At 40.2% G+C, this 26,781-nt stretch overlaps 1 protein-coding gene across 1 annotated transcript; it reads right to left on the bottom strand.

Moving 5' to 3' along the window:
• Positions 1 to 851: 851 nt before the first annotated feature.
• On the bottom strand, positions 852 to 26,781 carry LOC129697229 (24-hydroxycholesterol 7-alpha-hydroxylase). Its single transcript, XM_055635566.1, has 12 exons — positions 26,445 to 26,781; positions 24,815 to 24,950; positions 24,289 to 24,463; positions 19,741 to 19,890; positions 18,393 to 18,486; positions 11,614 to 11,709; positions 11,107 to 11,197; positions 8,389 to 8,522; positions 7,151 to 7,246; positions 5,371 to 5,459; positions 4,825 to 4,912; positions 852 to 1,144 (listed from the first exon to the last, which is right to left on the bottom strand). Exons 1-12 carry the CDS (start codon positions 26,637 to 26,639, stop codon positions 1,076 to 1,078), a joined length of 1,413 nt encoding a protein of 470 aa, XP_055491541.1. The 5' UTR covers positions 26,640 to 26,781; the 3' UTR covers positions 852 to 1,075.

Below are 26,781 nucleotides of genomic sequence, written 5' to 3'. Positions count from 1 at the left end.
AGCTGCTGCCTCACCCGCTGAGTTTCTCCAGCATTTTTGGCTACCTTGCATTAGAAGAAAATACCTTAAGAAAAATCAACACTCTTGATAGTCAATGATATGAAACTCAGATAGGAAAGGCCTTTGAATAATGCTGGAGCAAGTGTTGTCCTTCCAAGTTGGATCTGTTCCATCTGTTTGAGGCCGATAAACAGTGGCCTCAAGCCTCTCCATGTGGTAGAATCTCACAGAATGTGCATTGATTGACATAAATGAATGGAGAATTCAAGTCAAATGTGCAGAAGCATGCTGTGTATGCATTGTACCTAAATGAGATTAGCACAACGGCTTTTGATAAAATATATTCTCATAGCTCCTAACACATTGTCCAAAGCAAGAGCATTTCTGAGCCTGCATGTTACTGAATTCCAATTATGTGTGACCCCAGCATTGTTCCTCTGTAGGAATCTGAAGTTGTGTTATTCGGATGCAATAACCCATATTGACCATCCTCGGTGGTAATACTATATCACAAATTTAGTGCTGTAAGGTGCGCTTTATTGATTTCCCCAGTTTCACAACCAACATATTGTACGAGTTCTTCTGCTCAGGACATTGACAGCTAGATACATTTCTCCCAAGTTTCCTAATAGTCTTTATTGATACAAAAAGCTGGAGTAACTCAGCGGGTTAGACAGCATCTCTGCAGAAAAGGAATAGGTGACTAAAGAAGGATCTCAACCCGAAATGTCACCTATTCCTTTTCTCCAGAGATGCTGTCTGACCTGCTGAGTTACTCCAGCTTTTTCTGACTATGTTCGGTTTAAACCAGCATTTGCGCTTCCGTCCTACAGTCTTTACTGATAGTTTTTCTGACCAAGGTTGACTTTCTTCATTATAATTTTATGTTGTCCAACACATGTATACATTTAGAAATTAGATCAGATACATTCTCATTTTTTTTTTTAGATTATACTTTGTGTGTCCTTTTAAAACATTATAAAAATTATTTTTGACTGCAATCCTTTATTTGGAACAATAACATTTACAGCAAGTAGAGGTTACTTGGGACCGTATCATTTACAGTAAGTAGTGGTCATCGGGATTTATATTCAACTTTGCAAGGACCCAGTGGCTGCTGGGTTCCAACTAAATGAAGGGGACTCTAGAAAAGATAGAAAGGAAAAAAAATATATTCAACATCATATCTGAATTAACAAAATTAATACAGCCACAAAACCTTGACATATTATGGAGCAATGTATTTTTCAGAGCTACGTAACTAATAATTGCCACAATTGGTAGAATTATAGTAATACAAGCAAGAATTGCTAGTATTTTGTTTGATGTGGATGAGATATGCAGCATGTTAATTTTTATTGTAAAAATGAGCTAATAGTTTCGAAGTTTGAAGAATCATCAAATATATTGCAAAAATGCAGAGAACCTGGAAATAAACAAGCAATGTTCCCTCAGGTCAAGGACACGTGCTTAGGTACAGAGTATAGACGTGTGCAAGAAGGAATTCAAGCATTTGAATGGGACTGTTTTGGAATGAGTTCAATTAAAAATAAGAAAAATTGGGCAGTACGTTATTCTGCAAAGAAAAAGCAAAATCTTTTTTTTCATACAATATCTTGCTGCCCAATTTTTCCCCTATCCCTGAACTCTCTCCGTTACATTGATGACTGCATGGGTGCTACCTCCTGCACCCATGTAGAACTCATGGACTTCATCAACTTCACCACCAATTTCCATCCTGCACTCAAATTTACTAGGTCCATCTCTGACATCTCCCTCCCCTTTCTTGATCTCACAGTCTCCATCACAGGAAATAGACTATCAACTGACGTCTATTACAAACCCATTGACTCCCACAACTATCTGGACTACACTTCTTCCCACCCTGCTTCCTGCAAAAACTCTATCCACGATTCCCAATTCCTCTGTCCAAGCCGCACCTGCGCCCAAGATGAGGTGTCCCATACCAGGACATCTGAGATGTCCTCATTCTTTAGGGAATGGGGGTTACCTTCTCCAAATCATAGATGGGGCCCTCACTCGTATCTCCTCCCAACAGGATTCCAACACTGGTCACATCTTCCCATCTCCACCCTTTTCCGCCTTCCGCAGAGACCGTTCCCACCAGAACTCCCTGGTTAACTCATCCCTTCCCACCCAAACAACCCCCTCCCCAGGTACCTTCCCCTGCAACCACAGAAGATGCAACACCTATCGCTATACCTCCTCCCTTGACTCTGTCCAGGGACCTTGGCAGTCCTTTCAGGTTGGGCAGAGGTTCACTTGCACCCCCTCCAACTTCATCTACTGTATCCGTTGTTCAAGATGTGGACTCGTACACATCGGCGAGACGAAACATACATTGCACCATTGTTTCGCTGAACACCATCGCTCAGTCCGCCTGAACTTACCTGATCTCCCGATTGCTAAACATTCTCGTTCTCATTCCCACACTGACCTTTCTGTCTTAGGTCTCCTCCATTGTCAGAGTGAGGCTAAATACAAATTGGAGGAACATCATCTCATATTTTGCTTGGGCAGCTAACAGCCCAGTGATATGAATATTGATTTCTCTAACTTCAAGTAACCCCGGCATTCCTCCTCTCTCTATCCCTCCCTCACCCAAGTCGGACCAGCTTCTCCTTTTCACCCAACAAACAGCTAACAATGGCCTGTTTCCTTTATCATCTTTACTTTTTTGCATTTCTTTCATTCGTTGTTCATTATCTCTCTACATCATCTTCTATATCTTGTTTCCCTTTCCCATGACTTTCAGTCTGAAGAAGGGTCTCGACCTGAAACGTCGCCCATTCCTTCTCTCCAGAGATGCTGCCTATCCCACTGAGTTACTCCAACTTTTTGTGCCAAATTTTTCTTCATCCTTGTCAATTGTACCCCTCTCAAAAACAGTCACATTCAAATGCCTGAATCCTCATGTACATCAACATGTAAGCTATTTTCTTAACAGAACTCATGATCATCAGGAGAGGCCTATGTTACTCTTGCAGTACATGTGTACACCATCTGGCCTCTTATACACAGACCGTAACAGCAGGAGCTACACCAGACACTTTCTATTCATCCACATGATAGACACAAAATGGTGGAGTAAGAGTGGCACAAACAACATCCCTAGAGAGAATGAATGGGTGACATTTCGGCTCACCCATTCTTTCTATCCAGCATCTCTGGATAGATGCTGCCTGTCCTGCTGAGTTACTCCAGCATTTTGTGTCTATTGGTGCCCTCCCTCTCCCTCTCTCCCCCCCCCCCCCCCCCCCCCCCCCCCCCCCCCCCCAATGGGTCCCACTTAGTCTAGTATATTACTAAAACTCTCATCTTGTTTGTGTGCGTGCGCGCGTCTGTGTGAACCCAAAAATACGCAAAAATCCTACACGATACCACTACCATTGTTGGCCCACCTTACTCACCATTGTCCCATGGTGTGCTGTGGACTGTTTGAGAACTGGTGTGAACTGTTTCGTTCAGATTGATGGTATATTTTACGTTATTCACAATGTAAACTTTACAAAAACCACTTTTACACAAATCACTTTTCCACTTGCATTGCCCGTTTGCAACGTACCAACGTCACAATTACGTCACAATGGGATCACGAATCTCATTTACATTAAAAATTGTGAATTTCAAAGAAAAAACTGTTTTATTCAAATTCTTCCGTTTTCATTCACAACGATGTCACAATGGGATCCCGATACCATTGAGGAGGGAGAGTGGGGGAGGAGGGGGTATAGAGCAGTCACGTGCCGTGAGTAATTACTCAGGGTAGGCACTGGGCAGTCAGTCGACCTTTAAAAATCGCATGCGCAGAAAAACCATTAAAAACGCATGCGCAGATCGGTCATGTAGGCAGTCAGTCTAATTTTTTTTTAATCTTAAAAACGCACGCGCAGATTGATCTCCTCTCCTGTGGGCACGTGCAGCAACTTGCGTGCGGTCCACGGTACAAAGGCAGGATTTCAACTGCCTTTATTGCCCGTTGCAAGTGAAGGTTTGAAGCAGCGTCCACGGCACGCGAGTTGAACATAGTTATGCGTATTACGTATACTGCGCATGAAAGGCACGGGATAATTATGCCTACCTAACATTGATTATTAAAATAATAACCATTTAATAAATACTGAATTTAATAAATGAATTGTAAATCTTTACTATCTATATTTAATAATTACCTTATATAATTTTAGTCAGGGTAGGCACTGCCTACCTTGCCTACCCTGATGACACGAGCCTGGTATAGAGGGAGAGAGAAGGGGGGGGGGGGGGGGTAGGGGGTAGGGAGTGGGGGATAGAGGGAAGGAGGGCAGTGGGGGAGGTGAGGAGGCAGGCAGAGGGGGGATTGAGGGAGAGGATGGGGTAGGGCGGGAGAGAGAGGGGAAAGTGGGGTAGGTGAGGAGGGAGAGTGTGGGAGGAGGGGGATAGAGGGAGAGGGGCATAGTGGGGGATTTGTGGACTATTACTTTGGGGGAACGGGACCCAACGGGTCCACCGGCCATCTAGTTGATTTATAATAATAGAATAAACTATATGCCTGCACATACATTTATGAAATCTATGTGAAACCACTACAATGTGCGATTAGAAAATATCACAGATGTTGTCTTTTTTTAGACAATAATGTGGTGCCAATTTTTGCCTCTGCCTTGATTTCAACTCTTCATTAGCTGCCACCAATTGAATGTCAAATGTTTAATTAGAATGGTCATGAAACCTCCCACACTCTTTCCTATCAAAGAATAGTGACAAAACAAAACAGTGCTCATCGAGACACAAATAGCCAATCTATTCTTGCATTACTTTTACCTCTTTAGGGACAGGATCCAAAAGAGTAAACTCATACTTGTAAAGTATGAGAGCAGCAAACATTTGGATCTCCATCAATGCAAACCATCTACAAATACAAAAAAAACAGCAGTATAAAGAAAAATCCAGACACAAAGCAACAATGTTAAACTCAATCGTGTTTAGCCAACAAAAATGATATCAACAGTACTCTATAAACAATTCTATTCCTTTCGAAAAGCTCTGGGCAGTAAATGTCGTTTTATAATTATTCTTCATGGTTCAACATTCTAAGGGACAAGGATCTGACAAGATATTTCCTCATCTCGATTATTTACTAATTGGGACTTCTTCTGATTCCATAAGTTTACATCTTGTTCCATAAACAATGTTTTCTGTACTGGACAGATTCCATTACCGTAATAAATATCAATAATTTATGAGCACAGTTAAAGGTCTGTCCAACATCCCAGTCTACAGGGATACAGTTAATCTGCTTTATTGTTATATGCTTGGCTAAATGTAATGCTGTAGCAGCAGCTAGATGTTCCCAAACCAGTTTCCAACCTTCCTGGACACTGATATCTGCCTCCACCAAAAGCCATGAAGCCATCCAAAAATCCTCGTTTTTCAATGACTGCTTCCTTCCAGCGCTCCTGCAGGGTGTAAAGTTTTTTTAAGGTTAGCAATGTGGGAATATTGCAAGACAAACTGGAAGACTAAGTTATGGAAGGAAATTAGCGGTTACCAGAAATAACAACAGATCGATCAAATAGAAAACGAGTTGCACTGATTATTAAAATGTACGAGTGATTTAACATTTATATAAATATATACAAAAAAGAGAATTCAGGTGAACTTCAGCAGGATGTTGCCTGTGATGAACCATTCAAGTTATGAGGAGAGATTGGAGAGGAATGTTTTTCCTTGGAAGGGAGGAGGGTGAGGCAGACTTGATGGAGATATACAAAATTATGAGGGGCATAGACAGGGTAGAGAGTAGAAAACTTATCCTCATGTTAGAGTTGTTTAAAACTAGAGGGCACTCATTTAGGATACGGGTGGGAGGTTTACAGTGGACTAAGAAATAACTTTTCACCCAGAGGGTGGTTAGAATGTGGAATGCACTCCCTGAGAGAGTGGTGGGGGCACGTACTCTCATAACATTTAAGAAGTATCTGGATGACTATTTGAATTGGCAAGATATAGAAAGCCAAGGATCAAGAACTGATAACTGGATTAGTTTTGGTAGGAACTTGAAATGGTCATCGTACAAGGTTAACCATAGGACAGTGACTCTAAGAATCAAGATCTGCTGTGATTTTCAGAACTGAAAAAAGGCAATATAAGTAAAATTACAGATGACATGGCACAAAATAGCAGAGGGATTTGATGATATTGGTTTAAAGATTACTAAACTATCAAGCCAGAAGCAGGAACGTAGCAAACAACAGCAGAGCAGGAGAATATGAGCCCCATGAAATTAGAATTAACTTGTAAAATGTTACGTTTTGCATAGAGTTCTGGTCACTATTCTAACTTGAACATGCTGGTATTTGGAAGTCAAAATGCATTTGCATTATGCACTTAAGCTGTGATGAGAGACTATGGAAAATGTTTAATGGAAACATAAGTCATACCTGCAATCCTAAAAGGTATCAATAAAGACATAAAATATCCACAAATAAATCTAAATGCAAATGTACTCAAGTTTGAAGATGAACACACAGAACAAATTTAACCTCACTTTCACATAAAAAATAGCTAGTGCCTCAAATTTATTTTTAGATGCATAAGCACCATAGATAACAGGGCAAAAGCAAAACAAAAGAGATATTTTATTGGACTGTATTTAACGTTCCATAAAGCGGAAATCAAAATAAAACAAAAAATCGAGTGAAATGGTGAACATGCTAAGTAAGATGTCACTAGGACATGGTTTTAACAATTATAAATTTAGAGAAGAAATGCAGTAGTGGATAAATATAAAATATTTAACAATGAAAGATTAAAAAGAAAATAGCAGGAATGGCATGCAACATTTCAGATGTCAAAGCTGCAATATACCTGACAAGATATTCTTCTAGCATATTACTGAAATCACAACTCCATAAATTTCTAATTATGTCAAATTAATACACTATTTGTAATATCCATGGATTTGTATCACTGTATAAATGCAACTTTGTTTTGTTGCATTCAAAGTGACAAAAACTTTGCCGCATTTAATGTGAAAAGATATTAATACTGTTCAAAACAATTTGAGGTTACATTTGCTGTGTGAAAATGCCAGGAACGTTTGTGTTCCATTTTATGGAAGAGAAATAGCAGTGATAAAAATACTCACAGGAAGAAACTTTTCAGGTTCAGGAAAATATTTGGTATTTCTGTGTGCCCAGTAAAGTGACAACATGAGCATGTCCCCGGAAGGAATAATGTAATTCTAGAGTAAAAAAGATGGATTTCTTACATGTAATTGTACATATTTACAGAATTAAATTCTTCTTTTAAAATACCTAAAATTTGCTGTCTCGTTCCTTCACTTTTCTTCGGTTCAAGAAATCTGTGTTGAACAGGGATGCACTGAAGCTGCTCATTATTCATTATCTCGCTCACTTATTGTTATCAAGATATTCAAGTTCTGCTGCATGATACATGTCCCAGCTAAAATCCACTCTGGCTTGGTTCCAACTCATTCAGCCTGTCCCACTTTCACAACCTAATTCATGACCTTTTTTTACTCGTGGACATTTTTCATCATGCTAGAAAAACGCCCCAACCTACTTGATGCCACGAGTACCTACGACTAGCATCAGCCTGCTACGACCTACCTACCACCTCCTACGACCTCGTGACGACCATGCTGCGAGTATGAGTCAAGGGCAAACTCGGCAGATGTCGTGAATTAGGTCATGAAAGTGGGACAGGCCCTAATGGCTGTTAAGAGTCATGGAACATCGTGGAAAAAGGCCTTTGTAAAATAGTATCTGACAAGATGCCTCTTAAACATTGTTACTATTCCTGCCCCTCCAACTAATTTCAGATACCAACTATTGTTTGTGTGAAAATGTTATCGCTCATACGTATCTCCTACAAACGTCTCCCCGCTTGTCTTCAACCTGTGCCTTCTAGTTTTGGACACGTACCATGAAAAACCAATCACTGACTATCAATCCTATCCATGCCAAGCTTTTATATGCCTCTATCGTGTCATCTATCAGCCTACATTGCTCCAGGGAAAACAGAACAAGTCTATCCAATCTCTTCTGATAGCTCAAGCCCTTCAAACCGAATAAAATTAATGTGAATCTTTTCTGCACCCTCTTTAGCATAGCACATTCTTCCTGTAATGTGATGACCAGGACATGGTTCAAGAGCACAGTGACTCTTTGTGGGCTGGTCCCAGAAGAGGATCTACAATTATCTGATACAACCGCCTACATAACTCAGCATACGAAGTTTAAATCTTCCCTAACTTGGGAATCCCCCACTCGCAGCTTCAGTAATACAATGATTACTGGTCAAGTAATCTAGACAGTTCAACCAATGGTTTAGAGTCATGAGTTCAAATCCTGCCATACTCACTCTAATTGTTAGAGGTTCCACCACTTTTCTAGTTATGACTCCGGGAGCTCGTAAACGAATTGCCTCCAAAATGCAACACTTCAAGTACGGGAGCTTCTCAAGGTCAGTTTCTTTGATTTCGACCTTTTTACTTCCTAGGAATTAAAAAAAACCAAGAGCAATATTTGTTTCCCATCAGAAGAGCAGAATGATAGAGATTGAGGGGGGAAGGGAATCAGAAATGGTATGTTTATCAAGCCTACACAGCTATATAGTGCATGCAAATATTTTTGCAATTTCAAGGTGACACCAAATCACGTTACAATCAAGTAAGTGAATGTTGTCATCTCTTGCTATATAATCTATTGGTGTGCATTGTTATACTGCTTAATAAGTTTTATCCACATTACATATTGCTAATAAGATTATCATTTTAATGTCCACTCTACTGTCCTTGGAGATGGGGGTAAATGTTTTTGAACAGCTCTAGACCATGTGGTGAAGGTACCTCCACAGTGCAATGGTGGTGAGTTGCAGGATTTTGATTCAGCGATGGTGAAGGAATGGCGATACATTTCCAAATCAGCATGACACACAACTTGGTGGAGAACCAGCTGTGTTCCCATGCTCTTGAACATGTCCTGGTCATCTGTTGTCCTTATCCTTCTGGGAGGTATGGATCATGGGTGGGGCAAGATTTTGAAAAGTCTTGAACAGTTGGCACTGGGCATTTTTTAGATGCTCACCACTGCAACCAACATATATTGGTGGGAATGCATGTTTGATGTGCTAGTCAAGCAACTACTGATGTCCTGAGAGCTTTTTTGCTGATTTGCACTCATGCAAGAGGTGAGTATTTCACTCTATCCCAGGCATCAGTCTTGCAGACAAAGATAAGATAAAAAATGTCAGAAAATTATTCCCCCACACTTGAATACCCAACCACCCCGTCCACTCCATATGTAGGAAAGGTGACCACCCCTTTCATTCTCATCCCCAAGGTACTAATGTTAGGGTATTAGGTAATGAGAATATATTGAATATCAATGGGAGGAGGTTAGACGATGTTGTTGGAGATGATCATCATATGGCATTCATGTGATACATATATTTTTATAACCTATTTAGTAATTCCATTTTATGTTGCATTCCACATAATGCAAATTTACTTGACATTAACAATAAACATTTGATGAAGTTTGACCGTATTCCAACCAGAAGCAACATGAATTTAGAAGACATGTCTTTTTAATAAACAGAGATAGTCTTGGCCCCACTCCAGGTGGATAGGAATGGATTAAAAAATGGTTACACTGAGAACATTCAGAACACCAAGATGACAATAACATTTTTGTTAGGTTTGTCATATAATTAAAAGAACGGTTCCTTATTAATCTTGCAATTAAATAGTTGAATGTGTTCATTTTGATTTTTAATGCATTCTCCATTGATACAATTACTGTAGCCAGTAATCCAACTTTGTTTACTTTTTGGTCCATTATCATGCTCATAAAAATCAAGCCCATTTTTGGAATAACTTTAAGGGTGGAGGTGTTTAAGAAGGAACTGCAGATGCTGGAAAATCGAAGGTAGGCAAAAATGCTGGAGAAACTCAGCGGGTGGCACCATCTATGGAGCAAAGGAAATAGGCAACGTTTCGGGTTGAAACCCTTCTTCAGTCTGATTTCTCAGACTGGAGGCTTGTAACAAGTGGTGTGCCACAGGGATTGATGATTCATTATGTATATTAATAATGTAAATGTGAACGGTTGGTAAGTTTGCGGATGACATTAAAAGTGGTGGTGCAGTGCACAGAGAGAAGGTTGTTTAAAAATGCAACCGAATCTGGATCAACTGGGTCCATGGGCCGAGGACTGGCAGATGGAGTTTAATTCAGATAAATGTGAGGTGTTACATTTTGGTAGGACAAACCAGGGCAGGATTTTCAGTGAGTAGTGAAATGTTGTAGAACAGTGGGAACTAGGGGTGCAGGTACATAGTTCCATTAAAGTGGTGGTGGAGAGAAACATAAATACATGGTAAACATATTTTACTGAATTCAATATAAAAGAGATTGTGGTACACGTTGGTTGTCTCTGCTGCAGTACCGAGTACAATTATAGGCACCACACTTTAGGAAGGACATCAACGTCCTTGAGAAGGGATACAGGTGGTTTATTGAAATGACACCAAAGAGAAATTTTATCTGATGGAGATTACGCCCAAAGAGAGTCAACGGTACAATGAAATGTGTCTTGTCAAACACATTTCATTGTACCGCTGACCCTGTATTAACCTACATATGACAAATAAATTTGAACTGAACTGAACATGATTTGTGTTAGAATTTGGAGGAGCTGGGATATTTGTCCTTACAGGGGCAAAGGTTTGAAAGGGAGAACTAAGAGGAGGAATTCAAATAGAGCTAATTGAATTTAAAAGTTTTCTCTGAGTTGGTGATCCTTTTGTAAGTAACTTTTCTCAACAGTGTTTCCATGATCATCTTTGTGAGACAATCATTGATAATAAAGAAAACCAGACATCAGAGATGAAGCACCATAACAAACATTTACTGAGATCTATGGGAAATCACAGGACAATTAGCACCTTTGTAATGAATCACAATTGTTAAAAACGATCTTAAACCAACTCTATGCATTTTATCTTATTGCCAATATATTCACATGTTTATGATGACTGAAATGCCCTTACCCAACATTCATGGTTTCAAGAAATTACCTTGGTCATCAAAGACTGAACATAGTTCTTTCATAATGGTCTTGTAAACAAATGGGCTTGAAATAATAAATGCAAGCGTCCAGAATGTGATCTGGAAAAAGAAAAGGAAAAGAAAAAGCACATGTTTCAATCGGGTCACCTCTCACTCTTTTAATCTCCATCAGGTAAAAGCCTAGCCTGTCCAACACTTCCCCATAATTCAGCCTGCCCATTCCAGGTATCAGTGCAGTAAGCCTTTTCTGATTTTCCATTCCAACAATGTAAATCAAGCTTTTGTTACCTCCAGCATGAAAATAACCAAACAAATAAACTGGAGCAGCAAATACCTTTATTGTGGGATTAAATTGAAATACAACCAGTAACTCCACCTTGCACCAGCAACACGTTGTAAGACATGCTAACTCTCCTTAAAGATCTAAAGGCATCCCAGAGCCTGGATATTTTCACGTGATTCTCCAATATTCTGCTATATCTGAGCAGAAAAAAGCCCGCTGTTCAGATACTCACCGGAAGTGCATTGGCTTGGGAAGCCCAGAGCATCAATAAACTGTAATTAGCAGTAGAATTCCCATCCAAAGTATCAAGAAGATGTTGCAACAAAGTCTGAAAGGAATGGCAATTAATGGTTAATTAACCTGCATCTGAAAGAAAAATAACAATTCAGGCAATTCATTAGTTACCAGAATTTCTACCCATGGAAGCCTGTATTTATTCTAACATACATAGAAAGCAAAAATTGCCCATTATGAAGTGTTTGTGCCAAGATCTAATGAATATACCACCCAATAGGAAACTGGATTGGGCATCTCTGAATGTTCCCGTGCTGCTGCCCATCGATGCCTCGTGTTCGTTTTAATTAGTTAATGACAAATTGAATCACAAGGTTGTGACCGAGAAACAATAATTGAATTATGCATGATATGAAGTGTCATCTCACCAGATTTCATTTTTATGTTCAGAAAATGTTTCCACAAATTTATTGGAAACAAAAATTGGAAACAGTCTCTTCAAAAGTTGATCCTTCTGTGAATGGGATGGGTTGTTCACTTTTGTTCACCAATCCCCCACCTACACTAATTTCCTAATTTTTCTTCTCCCTCCCATTCTACTTAATTTCCTTGACAGCAGATCTCTTTAAATGTGCTAAATCATCTACACTGGGTGGCACCAGCAATGGCTGCCTCACCAACAGTCTGTCTGTCCCTTCCTTCTTTGTTGTTTTAATAGTATGGGGCGATACATACTAAGGGACTGTGGTACACTGTGAAATCGACAGAAGGATGGAGGGTTGGGTGTTTATGCGTGCTATTTTCGTGATATTTATTTTAGTTTATCTTTTAATATTTTGTCTTGTATGTATCGTTAGCTTTTAGAAATGTTTGAATGGTGCACTGACTGGCTGACATTTTTAAATTTCGTTGTACATGGTTCATGTTACAATGACAATAAAGAAACTATTCTATTCTATTCTAAATGGATGTTTTTAGCGTTCTTTAGCTTTGTTTTATGTGGGGAGTATGGGGAGGGGAAACTTTTTTAAATCTCTTACCTCGACGGAGATGCAATTTTTTTCCGTATCGTATCTCCGTCCGAACTGTGCATAAAATCGAGGAGTTGGCGGCCTCTGCTGGAGACTTACTTCGGACGGGAGCTCCAACAGCGGGAGCCTGCGGACTTACCATCATGGAGCTCGCAATTCCTTTGCCAGGAATCGACCTCGGAGCTCCAACTGCGGGAGCCAGTGGACTTCAACATCATGGAGCTCGCGGTGTCTGGTTAGAGACCGACTTCGTGAGCATAAAGCCGCAGGAGCTTCGACTACCCCAACCGGGAGCTTCAATCGGCCGACGTGGGAGCTACGATCAAATTTGAATTTATTGCCTCCATCACAGTGAGGAATGTGGGGAATCCGCTGTGGTGGATGTTTATGTTAACTTTTATGTAGTTGTGTGTCTTCTTGCTTTTTGTTTAGTATGACTATGGTAATTCGCATATCACTCTACCTTAATTGGTATATGTGACAATAAAAGACCTTTGAACCTTTAAACCATTAACTGTGGGTCAGTGGGAGAATAATGTGGAGTGTCCAGTGAGCAATTGCCAAATGTGAAAAGTGCAGGTTGCATTTCCTTGCTCTTAAAAGTGAAGCAAACACAATAACTATCTCTATAACAAGAATATCCCCATTTCATGCTTTTTTGAAGCATTACATTTTGCTTTAGTGCTTTGCTAAGAAAAAAATAGACAGGTATATGGATGGACAAATATAGAGGGATATGGGGAAAAACACAGGCAGGTGGGATTAGTGTAGGTGGGACATGTTGGTCGGTGTGGGCAATTTGGGTCGAAGGACCAATTTCCATGCTGTATCACTCTATGACTATCATCTATCAGCTCATCCAAAGCAGAATGCTGCAAGGCATTTCCATTATTTTATCGTCATTTTCCATGGTAATGGCTCCAAAGGCCACTGCAGCAGAGACAGAACATGACAGAATAATCATGGCAAACACTAATCTCCAATAAGGTTTTATATTCGGATACTTCCCTTCTAAACAGATTTTTAATCTCATGAGGGAGTTAAGCCTTTAATACAAGATGACGATTGAACAAAAGTTTTTAAAAAAATGAGAACTTGTTTATTTTTGCCTTTTTCAAATGCTTAGTGGGAGTAATTTTGGACCTTAAGCTACAGAGGCAATTGAGTTCCATTTCTGCTAGAGTCTGAGTTAGAAGTTTGTGAATTCAAATCCACCTTGAGTCTTGAGTACCAAAGGTTAGACTGACACACTATTGTAGAGCTTAAGGGATAGCTTACTTCAAATAATGTCTTTCAGGTTAAATATTTAAACCCTGGACCATGTTCATGTCGATGTAACAGGTTTTGCAGAGCTATTTTGAAGAATAACAACAGCAATATCCCTGGTGTACTGGCAAATACTTATTCTTCAATCAACTTCACTAGAGCAGATTATCATAGTAATGAATCACGGAAACAAGCCAGCCATTGGAAGTGTGCTATGCATAAATTACCTATTGCCTTTCCTACTTTACAAAAGCAGCGACTTTTCCAAAACTACTTGATGGCTGTAAAGTGGTTTGAAACATCCCGAGTCCATAAACTGCAAGAAGTTTTGACTTTTCCTCACCAGCTGTGTTTCAAATTTAATGTCTTAATATTATTCTATGGGGCTTATGCACCCAAGAATAATGCCTCTTCCTATTCGATAGCACTGAATAATTTTGACCTGCTATGTTTAATTATGTACCTTGATGCTCATCTTAATTAATGATCACGTTTTAACATCTGTAGATGGCATGTTCATATTTCCAGGCGCTTACTGTTGCATTTCTTTTACGATGTGTAAATGGTCACAACTGCCCAATTAAACGTTATTAAGTACCGACAGAATAAATGATGTCTTTACCATTACGTGAAAGAGTTTTCAAGAACTGCTGATCCAACAATTCCATTTCTACTCAATCTGAAACTTTCAATTAACTTTTTATTACATTAAAATATACTCGTAGGACAAAGAAAATGACCATTTAGCCCACTGAGTTGATTCCAGCTCGTGGAGCATTCTCATCAATCCGATTCCCCTGCTTATTTCCCTATAATCTATTCTCCCACACATGTCCATTAACACCCCCTGAAACTGGAGCACATGGGAGACTTCAAGTTCTCTAACTTGCAAATACCATGCAGACAGCACTAGAGGTTAGGAGCTCTATGAAACCTGTACCACTTGAAGCTTTCTCTCCATAAAACTCCAATAATCTAGTTCCCACAAGACTTTGCTGGTGCCAGGCCAATGTATTTTTGACAACTATTACTCCTTCTACTCCCCACTTTCACTTTATTTTACATTTTACCCAATAATATATGAACCAGGTGAGTTTAAGTGGAAAATTGAGCTCTCAAAGAGAGTGCAGGAATCAAAACCTGGTGAGTTTCAGTGTGTTGCTGGGGATGTGTGCTAAATAGTGTTAAGATTTTTATATTTTTACCTGCTTTGTCACGAGGGTATTTTCAGTTTGAATATGTTGTCTCCTGATTATGTACTTGCTTCACATTTGGAGTGCAGATATACAGCCATGGCTAGATGTGACGGGCTGGTAGGTTTGACAGACCCTGGCTCTGGTCTCAAAGCAACGTATGTTCCTGAACCTCTCCCCAGGGTAGCTGATCCCCACCCGACTCTGATCCTCATTCCTGTCATACATTGCAGTCTGCAGAAAACAACGACTTTATGTATAAATGAGTGGGCCAGATCATGTTGAACCTTTGGGATTTTGAACAATCATATATTGGATTATCAGAATTTACCTACAAAGGCATTAGTTCTCCAAATGTAATGCCAGTACGTACAGAAGATAAAAAAAGTAACTAAACATCCTAGCGATAAAAACAGATAAAATGTATAACAATCTTAACACTATTCAGTCTGACAGGACTATTCCTTCTGAAGAAGTACTGAATAAGGGTCTTAACCCGAGTTATAACCTATCCATTTTCTTCAGAGATGCTGCCTGACCCACTGAGTTACTCCAGCAGTTTGCGTCTATCCAAGGACTGTTCCTTTAATTGATCAGTTGCAAACCAGTGTTTTACTAACATTTAAGACATATTCTATATTTCCATTCTAGATCTCATGACTTCCTTGGTCTGACATTTCCAACCTTTAAGCATTTTATCCTACGTCATTTTATAATTTCTGGCAACATATGGTAGCCCTCAATTCCATTTCCAATAAAGACATTGATCCAGCATTTAATAACTACTTTTAAAATTGTGATTAATTACCATACTTCACAAAACATTATACACATCTGTGTTATACTGTTAGTAAAGATACCAAGAATGATATTGTTTATTAAATAGTGCTGGAAAAAAATGTGTAGATGGGATTAAACGTCAGGGTAGGTGCATTGGAGAAAGTCAGCAACAATATTTTAATCTTTTACAAGGTATCTTGCAGTGTCAACTATGGTCAGCTCACAGCAGTCCCACTCCAGAGACTTGTACACAAAACTGGAAGAATGAACACAATCAGCACCAATAAATGATGAACATTTTAATATATGGGATCAAATGATTTAATAAAATGCTATCAGTTGTAATGCAGCCAGAATATTGCAAAAATGTTGCTTTTATTCAGCACATGGGATGTGTATGGTTAGATACAGTATAACCTGAAAAAAACTAAATATCTATGCAGTACTTAAATATAATAATAATAATAATAATACATTTTATTTATGGGCACCTTTCAAGAGTCTCAAGGACACCTTACAAAAATTTAGCAAGTAGAGGAAAAACATGTAAGCGGAATGAAATAAATAGTAGAGACATGACTAGTACACAAAGTAAAGACAGAATTCAATTCAAAACACAATATGAGGCAATTCAAGCACAGAGGAAAAGGGAGGGGGACGTGGGGCTAAGGATAGGCAGAGGTGAAGAGATGGGTCTTGAGGCGGGACTGGAAGATGGTGAGGGACACGGAATTGCGGATCAGTTGGGGGAGGGAGTTCCAGAGCCTGGGAGCTGCCCTGGAGAAGGCTCTGTCCCCAAAACTGCGGAGGTTGGATTTGTGGATGGAGAGGAGACCGGCTGATGTGGATCTGAGGGACCATGAGGGTTGGTAGGGGGAGAGGAGGTCAGTGAGATATGGGGGGGGGGCAGATGGTGGAGGGCTTTGTAGGTGAGGACCAGGATTTTGTAGGTGATCCGGTGAGAGATGGGAAGCCAGTGAAGTTGTTTGAGGACTGGAGTGATGTGATGCCAGGATTTGGTGTGGGTGATGAGTCGGGCGGCTGCGTTCTGGACCAGTTGGAGTCGGTTGATGTAGGTGGAGCTGATGCCAAGGAGAAGTGAGTTGCAGTTGTCCAGTCGGGAGATGAAGGCATGGATGAGTCTTTCAGCAGCGGGAGGTGTGAGAGAGGGTCTGATTTTGGTGATGTTGCGGAGGTGAAAGAAGGAGGTTTTAATGACATGGCGGATGTGAGGCTCAAGGGAGAGGGTGGAATCAAAGATCACGCCAAGGTTGCGGGCCTGGGGAGATGGGGAGACAGTGGTGCCGTCGATGGTGAGAGTGGGGTTATTGATTTTGCTGAGTGTGGATTTGGAGTCTATGAGGAGGAATTCTGTTTTATCGCTGTTGAGTTTGAGGAAGTTATGTTGCATCCAGGTTTTTATAGCTGACAAACAGGAGTTGATATGGAGGGGGGGGGGGGGGTTGTGGGGGGATTTGGTGCCGAGGTAGATCTGGGTGTCATTGGCGTAACAGTGGAAGTCCAGGTTGAAGTGGCGGAGTATCTGACCAAGGGGGAGGATGTAGATGATGAAGAGGAGGGGGCCGAGTACGGAGCCTTGGGGAACGCCTTGAGTGACTGGCTGTAGCAGAGGTGTGGTTGTGGAGAGAGATGAAGTGGGATCTGTTGGAAAGGTAGGAACAGAGCCAGCTGAGTGCAGAGCCTTCAATGCCAAGGTCCCCAAGTCTGGTAAGCAGGATGTTATGGTTCACTGTATCGAAGGCTGCACTCAGGTCGAGGAGGATGAGGATGTTGAGGGAAGCAGTGTCAGCAGAGGTGAGGAGGTCGTTGAGGACTTTGAGACTTTGAGGACTTTTCTATGCTATGGAGGGAGTGAAAGCCAGATTGGAGGGGTTCGAATAGGTTTTACGCAAGGAGGTGGGAATGAAGTTGTGACGCAACGATACGCTCCAGGGTTTTTGAAAGAAAGGGGAGGTTTGAGATTGGGCGGTAGTTAGTGAGAGAGGAGGGATCAAGACCAGGTTTCTTTAAGATTGGTGTGACAGCAGCAGTTTTGAAAGCGGAGGGGGCAATTCCTTGGGACAATGAGGAGTTGAAGAAATTAGTGAGGTAGGGGCAGAGAACGGGGAGGCAGGACTTCAGCAGGGGAGTGGGCAGAGGGTCAAGGGACCAGGTAGTGGGTTTGGAAGAGCTGATGAGTTTGGAGATTTCAGTAGGGGTGACCAGGTCAAACTGGGAGAGGAAGCAGTGGGGGGAGGGGTAAGGAGGTCAGTGGAGATGTTGAAAGGCGGGGCCTTGGTAGGTGGTGGAGTAGATGCTGGGGAGTCGGGTACAGGGGATAAAGATTGATAGATGGTGCTGATTTTATCAGCGAAAAAGTGGAGGAATGAGTTGCAGAGATCCGGAGTAGAGGTGGGGAGAGCTGGATGCTGGATGAATTCAAACAGCAGGTTAGTTTTATTTGTGTTTACATTGAGATTAATTCGATAGAAGAAATCCGTGGTTACCTTTGAGTCATCATCTGCCGGTTTCATATTTTCAGCCTTGGCTACGACACTTTCAAAGAGCGATAGAAGCCAGTGCTTCGATTTGGACCAGCCTCTGCAGACAAAAATTTAAATGATAGAAATGCCAAAATGTTACATATTTAAAGGAAGAAGCATATTTACATGGTTATCGTGGAAATACGTTTGTACCACAGCCGTTATCAATGAGAAACTATACTGCAGGTGCAAATTATACTCAACAATGCACAATAATTACAACACTAAAAGTCTGAATCCATATAATAGAACACAGAACATAAAACATTCCAACAAAGGACAGGCCCTTTGGCCCACAATGTCCGTACCAACCATGATATCAAGATAAACCAATATCATCTGCCTGCACACGATCCATATCCCTCCATTCCCCGCATATATCCATGTGCCTATTTAAAAGTCTTTTAAACACCATCATGCTGTCTGCCTCCACAATCACCCCAGCTAGCGCATTCCAGGCATTCACTCCATTCTGTAAAGAAAATATGTCCCACCTATTTCCTTTATACTTTGCCCTTCTGACCTTAGTATTTGGTATTTCCATCCAGAGAAATAGGTTCTGATTGTACAGTATATCCTATCTATTCCTCTCATAATTTTATGTTCTTTTATCAGGTCTTCCCACAACCTTCGGCATTCCAGAGAAAACAATTCAAGTCTGTCCAGCCTCTCCCTGTAGCTAAACCTCCTAATCCACACATCATTCTATTAAATCTCCTCTGCACCCATTCAAAAGCCCCCCCCCCCCCACCCCCCCCCACCCTTCCTGTAATTGAGGCGACCAGACCTGCACACAATCCTCCAAATTCAGCCAAATTGTATCGTGGCTTCATGACTCTTATACTCAATACCCCAACCAATGAAGGCAAGCACACCATATGCCTTATTTACCATTCTATCTATTTGTGTTGCTATGGATTTTGATACAAATATCCCTTTGTATATCAATGCAGCTTGGTCTTGCCATCAACAACACACCTTCCCCTTACATTTGTCCTGCCAAAGTGCAACACCTCACACTTGCTTTGATTAAACTATGTCTGCCACTTCCACTTCCATTTTTGTTGTTGATCTATATTCTGCTATATACATTGACAGCCTTCCTCATTCTCCACAATTCCAGCGATCTTGGTGTCTTCTGCAAACAGGCAATCTTGGTGTCTTCTGCTTGGTATCATGCTATCATCTGTATCATTTTCCAGGGCTTTTGTTAGTGGACATGCAGAAAAACCTCTCCAGAAATTCATCCCCTTCCCCTCAATGTACCAAAATTTACCTTAATCATAAGTAGCAAAGAAAATGGAATATTCACCTCAGTAAACATTCTGGTAATTGGGAACCAAATTCAAAACCACTATCGAACTTCTGGAAGTGTTCCTCAAACTCTTTAACCGTATTTCTATCTGTGGGACATATACCTCTTCCAAACAGGTTGTTCACCACTGCAGAATACATACTGTGCCTGCCAGCAAAATAAACTATTTTAATGACTTGCCGAAAAATATATAATTTGCGAACAGCTTTCCCCTATTTAGATTGAAAAAAACAATCAAATGTTGGGCTTGATACAGACCAAGCAATGTTCATTTACATTCTCATATTAACTGATAAAATACAAATCTGTGGGGGCTTTTTCAGTAATAATAAATGCAATTGAAATAAGAATAAAAAATGCAAAAGGTTCTTTTTTTTTTAAATAGAGCTTTGACAGCATTACAATTAGTAACTGTTTTCTCAAGGCAGCCAATGCTGGTAACTTTCCTGTAGATTTTTTAGAAACATTAAGATTGAAGATCATTTTATTTGCTGAATGCTGAATGCTGAATTAGAATAGGACTGTATAGGACTCAACTGTAAAATCCCATTTGTCTTAACCGCCTAGCAATACTCTAGTGTATGGATGATGGTTTAATGAATGAGCAATTAAGAATGAGCTATATGCCGGCAAGGTAGACACAAAATCCTGGAGTAACTCAGCGGGACAGGCAGCATCTTTGGAGAGAAGGAAGGAGTGACGTTTCAGGTCGAGACCCTTCAGACAATCCTTATTTTCCTTATATGCAGGCAATCATTATTTTTGCATTCATTCTTTCATCATAGGTTACATTACAGAAGGTCTCTAGAAAGTAAATGAGTGAATTCAAATTAAACAAGCTGTATTCAAGCCCAATGTTGTGCAATGCTATGGGTTGCCATTTTATTACAATTAATCTTCCAACAATGAAACCCAAAGAGGGGTAGAATCTTTTTTTAGTTCTGAACTGTTGCAGAATAATTACATTGCTAAAAAACACATTAGGATATTTTATATACAGCTGAATCTATTTCAATCAACTCTGAAAATATTATTTTTTACCGCGCAGCAAACCTTCAGTTCTTTTTTTGTTATTAAAAAAACCCCCCTCCCATTTTAGATGCAGAAAAAAAAATTGCAAATACTCAGGAGGTCAGACAGCATTTTGTGGAAAGAGAAACAGAGATAACATTTCAGATTGGATATCCTGTCCCAAAATTGGAGAGAGAGAACAAGTTGGTCTGAAATTACAGAAAGTGTGGGGAGGAGTGGATCAGACAAAGGGAATATCTCAGTTAAAGTGAGGTCATGGTTGTTTTATTAACTATAATAGAGGAAATCTAGTCAATTGGTTAATGGGAACAATCACAGAGAACGAGAGAGAGAGCAAGAGCGCGAGGGAAAGAGAATTTGAATAAAGGAACCAAAAATAAATGAAACTAGGGAGAGAGAATGAGAATATGGGTAAAACATATGAAATGCAGGACTATGGGACACAACCAGAAAGACAGCCTGCACTAATGGAGGGAAAATCTCAGCCATTATCATTGATTGACTGACCAGTTATTTTAAAGTGAATTATCAAAGTTGTAGAATTCAATATTGTTTCTTACCAGTGCACCAAACAGCCTCCAATATTGCTGCTTGAAAGATGACACTTTTAGATTTTAAGAGTATCACAAAATCTTCTTCTGTAAGAAAGGTCAGTCACTTCCCAGCAGTTCACACGGTAAGAACTGCACCATACTACAGTACAAAAACGTTGTTAATGTTTCAGTGAAGAGGCTTTTTCTATCTAGCATATTGGAGCATTTCAGTTCTTATAGAGGCAGAGAAAGTGAATGATCTGAAGTTGTAAAGTTCAATATTGAATCTGAAAGGCTGCATCATGCTCAGATAGAAGAAACATTACCCTTTTTTCACTGTTCATTGCAGGACTTGCCAGGAGTCTTTGGAATTTTCCAGTTTTATTTCAATTTTCCAGTATCTGCAATTTGTTTTGTTTTTTTAATTAACAGATGAATAAAAAATGGTCACCAATGGAAAGAATTGGAGGGCCACCTTTCACCCAGAAAATTGATGATTTTTCTTTGAGTTATACTGAATTAATACCATCATCCCTACGAAGCTGGTTACCAAGCTCACGGAACTGGGTCTCTGCGCATCCCTCTGCAATTGGATCCTCGACTTCTTCATCCACAGACCACAGTCTGTTCGAATTAGCGGAAACACTTCATCCTTAGTAACAATTAGTATGGGAGCACCTCAAGGCTGCATGCTCAGCTTTACTCACTCTATACCCATGACTATGTAGCCAGACAGTGCGAACTCCATCATCAGGTTCGCCGACGACACCACTGTTCTTGTACGAATCACAGATGGGGATGAGTCAGAGTATAGAAGTGAGATCGACCGACTGACCAAATGGTGCCAGCACACAACAACCTGTCTGAAGAAAGGTTTTGGCCTGAAACGTTTTTCCTTCGCTCATTAGATGCTGCCTCATCCACTGAGTTTCTCCAGCATTTTTGTCAACCTGGCTCTCAACATCAGTAAGACCAAGGAACTGATTGTGGACTTTGGAAGGGAAAGGATGAGGATCCACAATCCTGTTCACATCAATGTGATAATGGTGGAAAGGGTCAAAAACTTCCAATTCCTGGGCGTGCATATTTCTGAAGATCTTTCCTAGACCCAGCACACCGATGCAATTATAAAGAAGGCACATCAGCAACTCTATTTCCTGAGAAGATTATGGAGATTCGGAATGTCGAAGATGATTCTCCTAAACTTCTGCAGGTGCACGGTAGACAGCATTTCCCTGTTATAAATCCATGCTGTCTTTGACCGATTCTGTCACTGCTTTCCAAATGCGTTGCTATAACATCTTTAATAATCGACTCAAGCATCTTCCCCACTACCGATGTAAGGCTAATTGGTCTATAATTCCCCGTTTCCTTTCTTAAAAATTGAGTTACATTGGCTACCCTCCGGTCCACAGGAACTGATCCAGAGTCGAGAGAACATTGAAAAATGATCACCAATGCATGCATGATTTCTTGGACCCCCTCCTTGTGTACTCTGGAATGCAGACCATCAGGTCCTGGGGATTTATATGCCTTCAGTCCCAGCAGTTTACCTAACACCATTTTCTGACTAATGTGGATTTCCCTCAGTTCCTCCCTCCCACTAGATCCTCGGTCCCCTAGTATTTCCAGGAGATTGTTTGCATCTTCCTTAGTGAAGACAGAACCAATATACTTGTTTAACTGTTCTGACATTTCCTTGTTTCCCAATATAAATTCACCTGTCTCGGACTGTAAGGGACCTACATTCATCTTCACTAATCTTTTCCTTTTTACATACCTAAAGAAACTTTTACGGTCAGTTTTTATATTCCCCGCAAGCTTTCTTTCATGCTCATTTCCCCCCTTATTAATTAACCCCTTTGTCCTCTGGTTTGCCGCTTCTCCTGGCCAATTTATATGCCTCTTCCTTGGCTTTAACACTATCCTTGACTTCCCTCGTCAGCCACGGTTGAGCCGCCTTCCCAGTTTTATTTTTCGCCAGACAGGGATGAACAATTTCTTTAGTTCATCCACGCAGTCTTTAAATTTAATATTTCCTTTTCTACAAGTAATGCAGCGATAAACGTAACACATTTGATACTTCTGGGTCAGATAGATCTCGAGTAATAGCAACCAGATCAAATTCTGTGACATCAGAAATATTGCATTTGTTTTTGTTTTAAAGTGTCAGAGATGTATGAAAACACCAGCACTTTCATCTCAACTGTTGAATGATTCTTCAATCAGAATGTTTTCTCTATATTCCTTGTTAGGTAATAGAGTTATATATTTTTCAATGAGAAGAAATAAACATTTTTAAATATTGAGATACAAAATAAATTGCAGTACAATTAAAACACAAAGTACATGTGCTATAACTACAGGATAAGCACTCAACTAAAAAAACCAAGTCCAAAACCAAAGTATTATCTAACTAAATACACTGACTTACAATAAATGACTTAATGTGCAAAAATAAATAGCTACCTACATATTAATTCTCTAAAAAAAAACGAATCCAGTAGATGCAAGTATATATCATTGGGGTTATCAAATGGGCACCTCCCTTCATTGGTGTTTCGTTGAGTTAGGACCACAACACCTCTGGAAGGCTCAACAGTTGGTTCTGGTGTCCCAGAACAACCCCACTCAATACCTGCTCTCACCACCTATAGAGATACAAGTATTTTGTCATGTCAAAATGACTACATGTTTTCCTGTATTATATAGGTCAACTCAACTCAACTCAATTTTCCTATATTTGGTCAACTCAACTTCAACATAGATTTTTTTTATCCCTGTCTGAACTTGGGCATCCAGTTCAATAACACATTGTAGAGTTTTGTAAAATTAAGTAATACATCTGCAAGTGGTGCATGGATTAATGCAACTTTTATGAAAAAAAAGTTGTCTGACGTATTTGGGATGGGAAAGACATGCCTGTTTTTTTACAATCTTTACAGTATATATTCTGCATAGTGATATTACAGACACCTACCAGACAAGGTTATACAAGTCATCCGTGCCTTTGGTTCCAAGGTGCATGAGGCATTCATGGAATTCCTCGGATAGGTTACTGCAGAAGAGGTGTAATCTCGATGGACCCAGTCTCCATTTCATCATGTCATGAACAGCTGTGTGACTCTTACTGAAACTCTTCCTACTTATAGAAGCTGTTGACAAGTTATATAAGGTGCTTACAGTCATCAAAAAGTATTAAATAATTATTGTAACTATAAACAAGCAGAGAGAGCTAAGAAAGATGATGCATATAGATATTAGCTATGAGAATTTCCCAAAGATATCCGATGACATTCAGGACAAGGAATGAACAAGCAGAAATCAAACAAAAAGGACTCAGTCATAACCTTATTATGGGAACTAATAATAGTTTAGGTGGGAACAGAAATAAATAAAACATTCTTAACAAACACAATAATTTCTACAATTGAGTAATCTCTTATTATAATAATTTAATTAAACCATATAAAACTAGGGTACAGTCATTTTATGCTGTTTCTTACCAGTACGCCAGACAGCCTCCTGCACTGCTTCTTGGAAGTCAACATTTTTAGATTTAAAGAATATTTCAAAATCTTCTTCTTCTGTAACAAAGGTCAGTCGCTTCCCAGCAGCTACCACGGTAAAAATTGCTCCACACTACAAATTAAAATATCTTTATTTAGGATCATTTCTTCCATTATATGGATAGGAAAGGTTTAGAGGGATATGGGTCAAATACAGACAGGTTGGATTAGTGTAGATGGGGCATCTTGGTCGGCAAGGGCAAGTTGGACTGAAGGACCAGTTACAATGCTCTATGATTCTATATTGTGTGGCTACAATGAATATATGTGAACGATAGCAATAGATGTTGATCTATATATTGTTTTTTCGAGTCCACCAATTATTTCAGCAAGTATAAGTAGCTTCTTGCCTTGTTGATGATTCTCTCTTCTTTACCTTAGCCAGGAAAATTAAAATAATTCAACAGAACCCTACTCTTACACAATATCCACATTCAACCAGTGAAGCTTTCATAACTTTGGGATATTGCGATTAATTGTAAGACTTTTTAACAGCAGGGCAAGATTTCTAAAAAGGAACCGTAGTGCCTCAAGGTTAACTGAGTTGCAAGTGGCGTTGTCATGACCAAACTGATGGGCAACTTTAGATCTTTGGATGGTGTAGGATGAACTGCAGATGCAGGTTTAAAGTGAAGATAAGACACAAAAATCTGGAGCAACTCAACAGGTCAGACAGCATCTCTGGAGAAAAGGAACAGGTGATGTTTCGGTTCGAGACCATTCTTCAGACTGATGAAGGGTCTTAACACGAAACGTCGCCGATTCCTTTTCTCTAAAGATGCTGTCTGACCTGCTGAGTTGCACCAACTTTTTGTGCCTATCTTCTGATCTTTGGAGATGAGAATGCTACATATTGAGCCTCAGCAAGATTTTACTAAGTGAGGCTCATCACCCATAGGGAACCTGAACCTACCCCAGGAACTGAACACAATGGACCACCTCTTGCATTACCACAGATTTGTATTTTAATTGTGTATTCGCACTAATATCTTGTTTTGTATATAGCCATTTTCTTTCAACTGTCATGAATAACTCATGTGTGATTTATGCATAGTTTATGTTCTTTGTGTGCTGTCTGACGCGGCTGCAAGCAATATTTCCATTGGACCTGACCTAAATGCCAATTTGACAATGTAAAATCATTATAGACTTGAGCTCGAATCACTCCCACACCAGGCAGTGCAATTACTGACTGAGCCAGCAGATGGATTTCTGAGCATTTCTTATCGTCAGGGAGCAAAACAAGACCGGCATTTTTACAGACATTGATAATGCCTGTGTGGCAGTACAGTCGTTTTTGTATCAGTGCAGACTTTTTCTTGAAACCACGACGGACTGTAAGAAACTGCAATGTGTCCTACAGAAGGGGGAGAGGCACTGCTAAATTTGGGAGACAAATTCATCCCAAATACCAATGATCTGATCTCGCAAGATTCTACAAGAACTAAGGGTTCTTTCTTGTAGAATCCTATTGATGAAGCCGTCCTACACGGTGATGTTCACAATATCATTATTGCACACAGACTAATGCAGAGTTTTATTTAATGATCATGTTTCCATTTTTTACCTCCTGCCTGGCTTGCTCGATAAATTCAAGCGGCGCTTTCCCGAAGCGTAAAGAAGCCCCGATCCATGGAATGCAGCCGCCAATGCACGGTGGAGCCGCTGGGTGCCTCTGCTTAAACGCCCAATAGACCAGGAAGGCAGCCGCCAGAGTGAGCGAGGTGTGAACCAGAAGCGAAATGCAGCCCACAACATCCATGACTGGACCAGGAAGATGCAAACGGCGCAGAATCGCCCTGTGATTTCAATGGCCCAGAGTCGGCGATTGGCAGCTCCGTGAACACATCGCCCAGGGTGGGAGTGGACAGTCAGACTTTTCTGAATTAGACGTCAGCCTAATT

The sequence above is a fragment of the Leucoraja erinacea genome, chromosome 5 (genome assembly GCF_028641065.1).
Source record: "Leucoraja erinacea ecotype New England chromosome 5, Leri_hhj_1, whole genome shotgun sequence".
NCBI classification, from domain to species: domain Eukaryota; kingdom Metazoa; phylum Chordata; class Chondrichthyes; order Rajiformes; family Rajidae; genus Leucoraja; species Leucoraja erinaceus.
The sequence above is the reverse complement of the archived record's forward strand: the minus strand, read 5'-3'. Positions and strand labels throughout refer to the sequence as shown.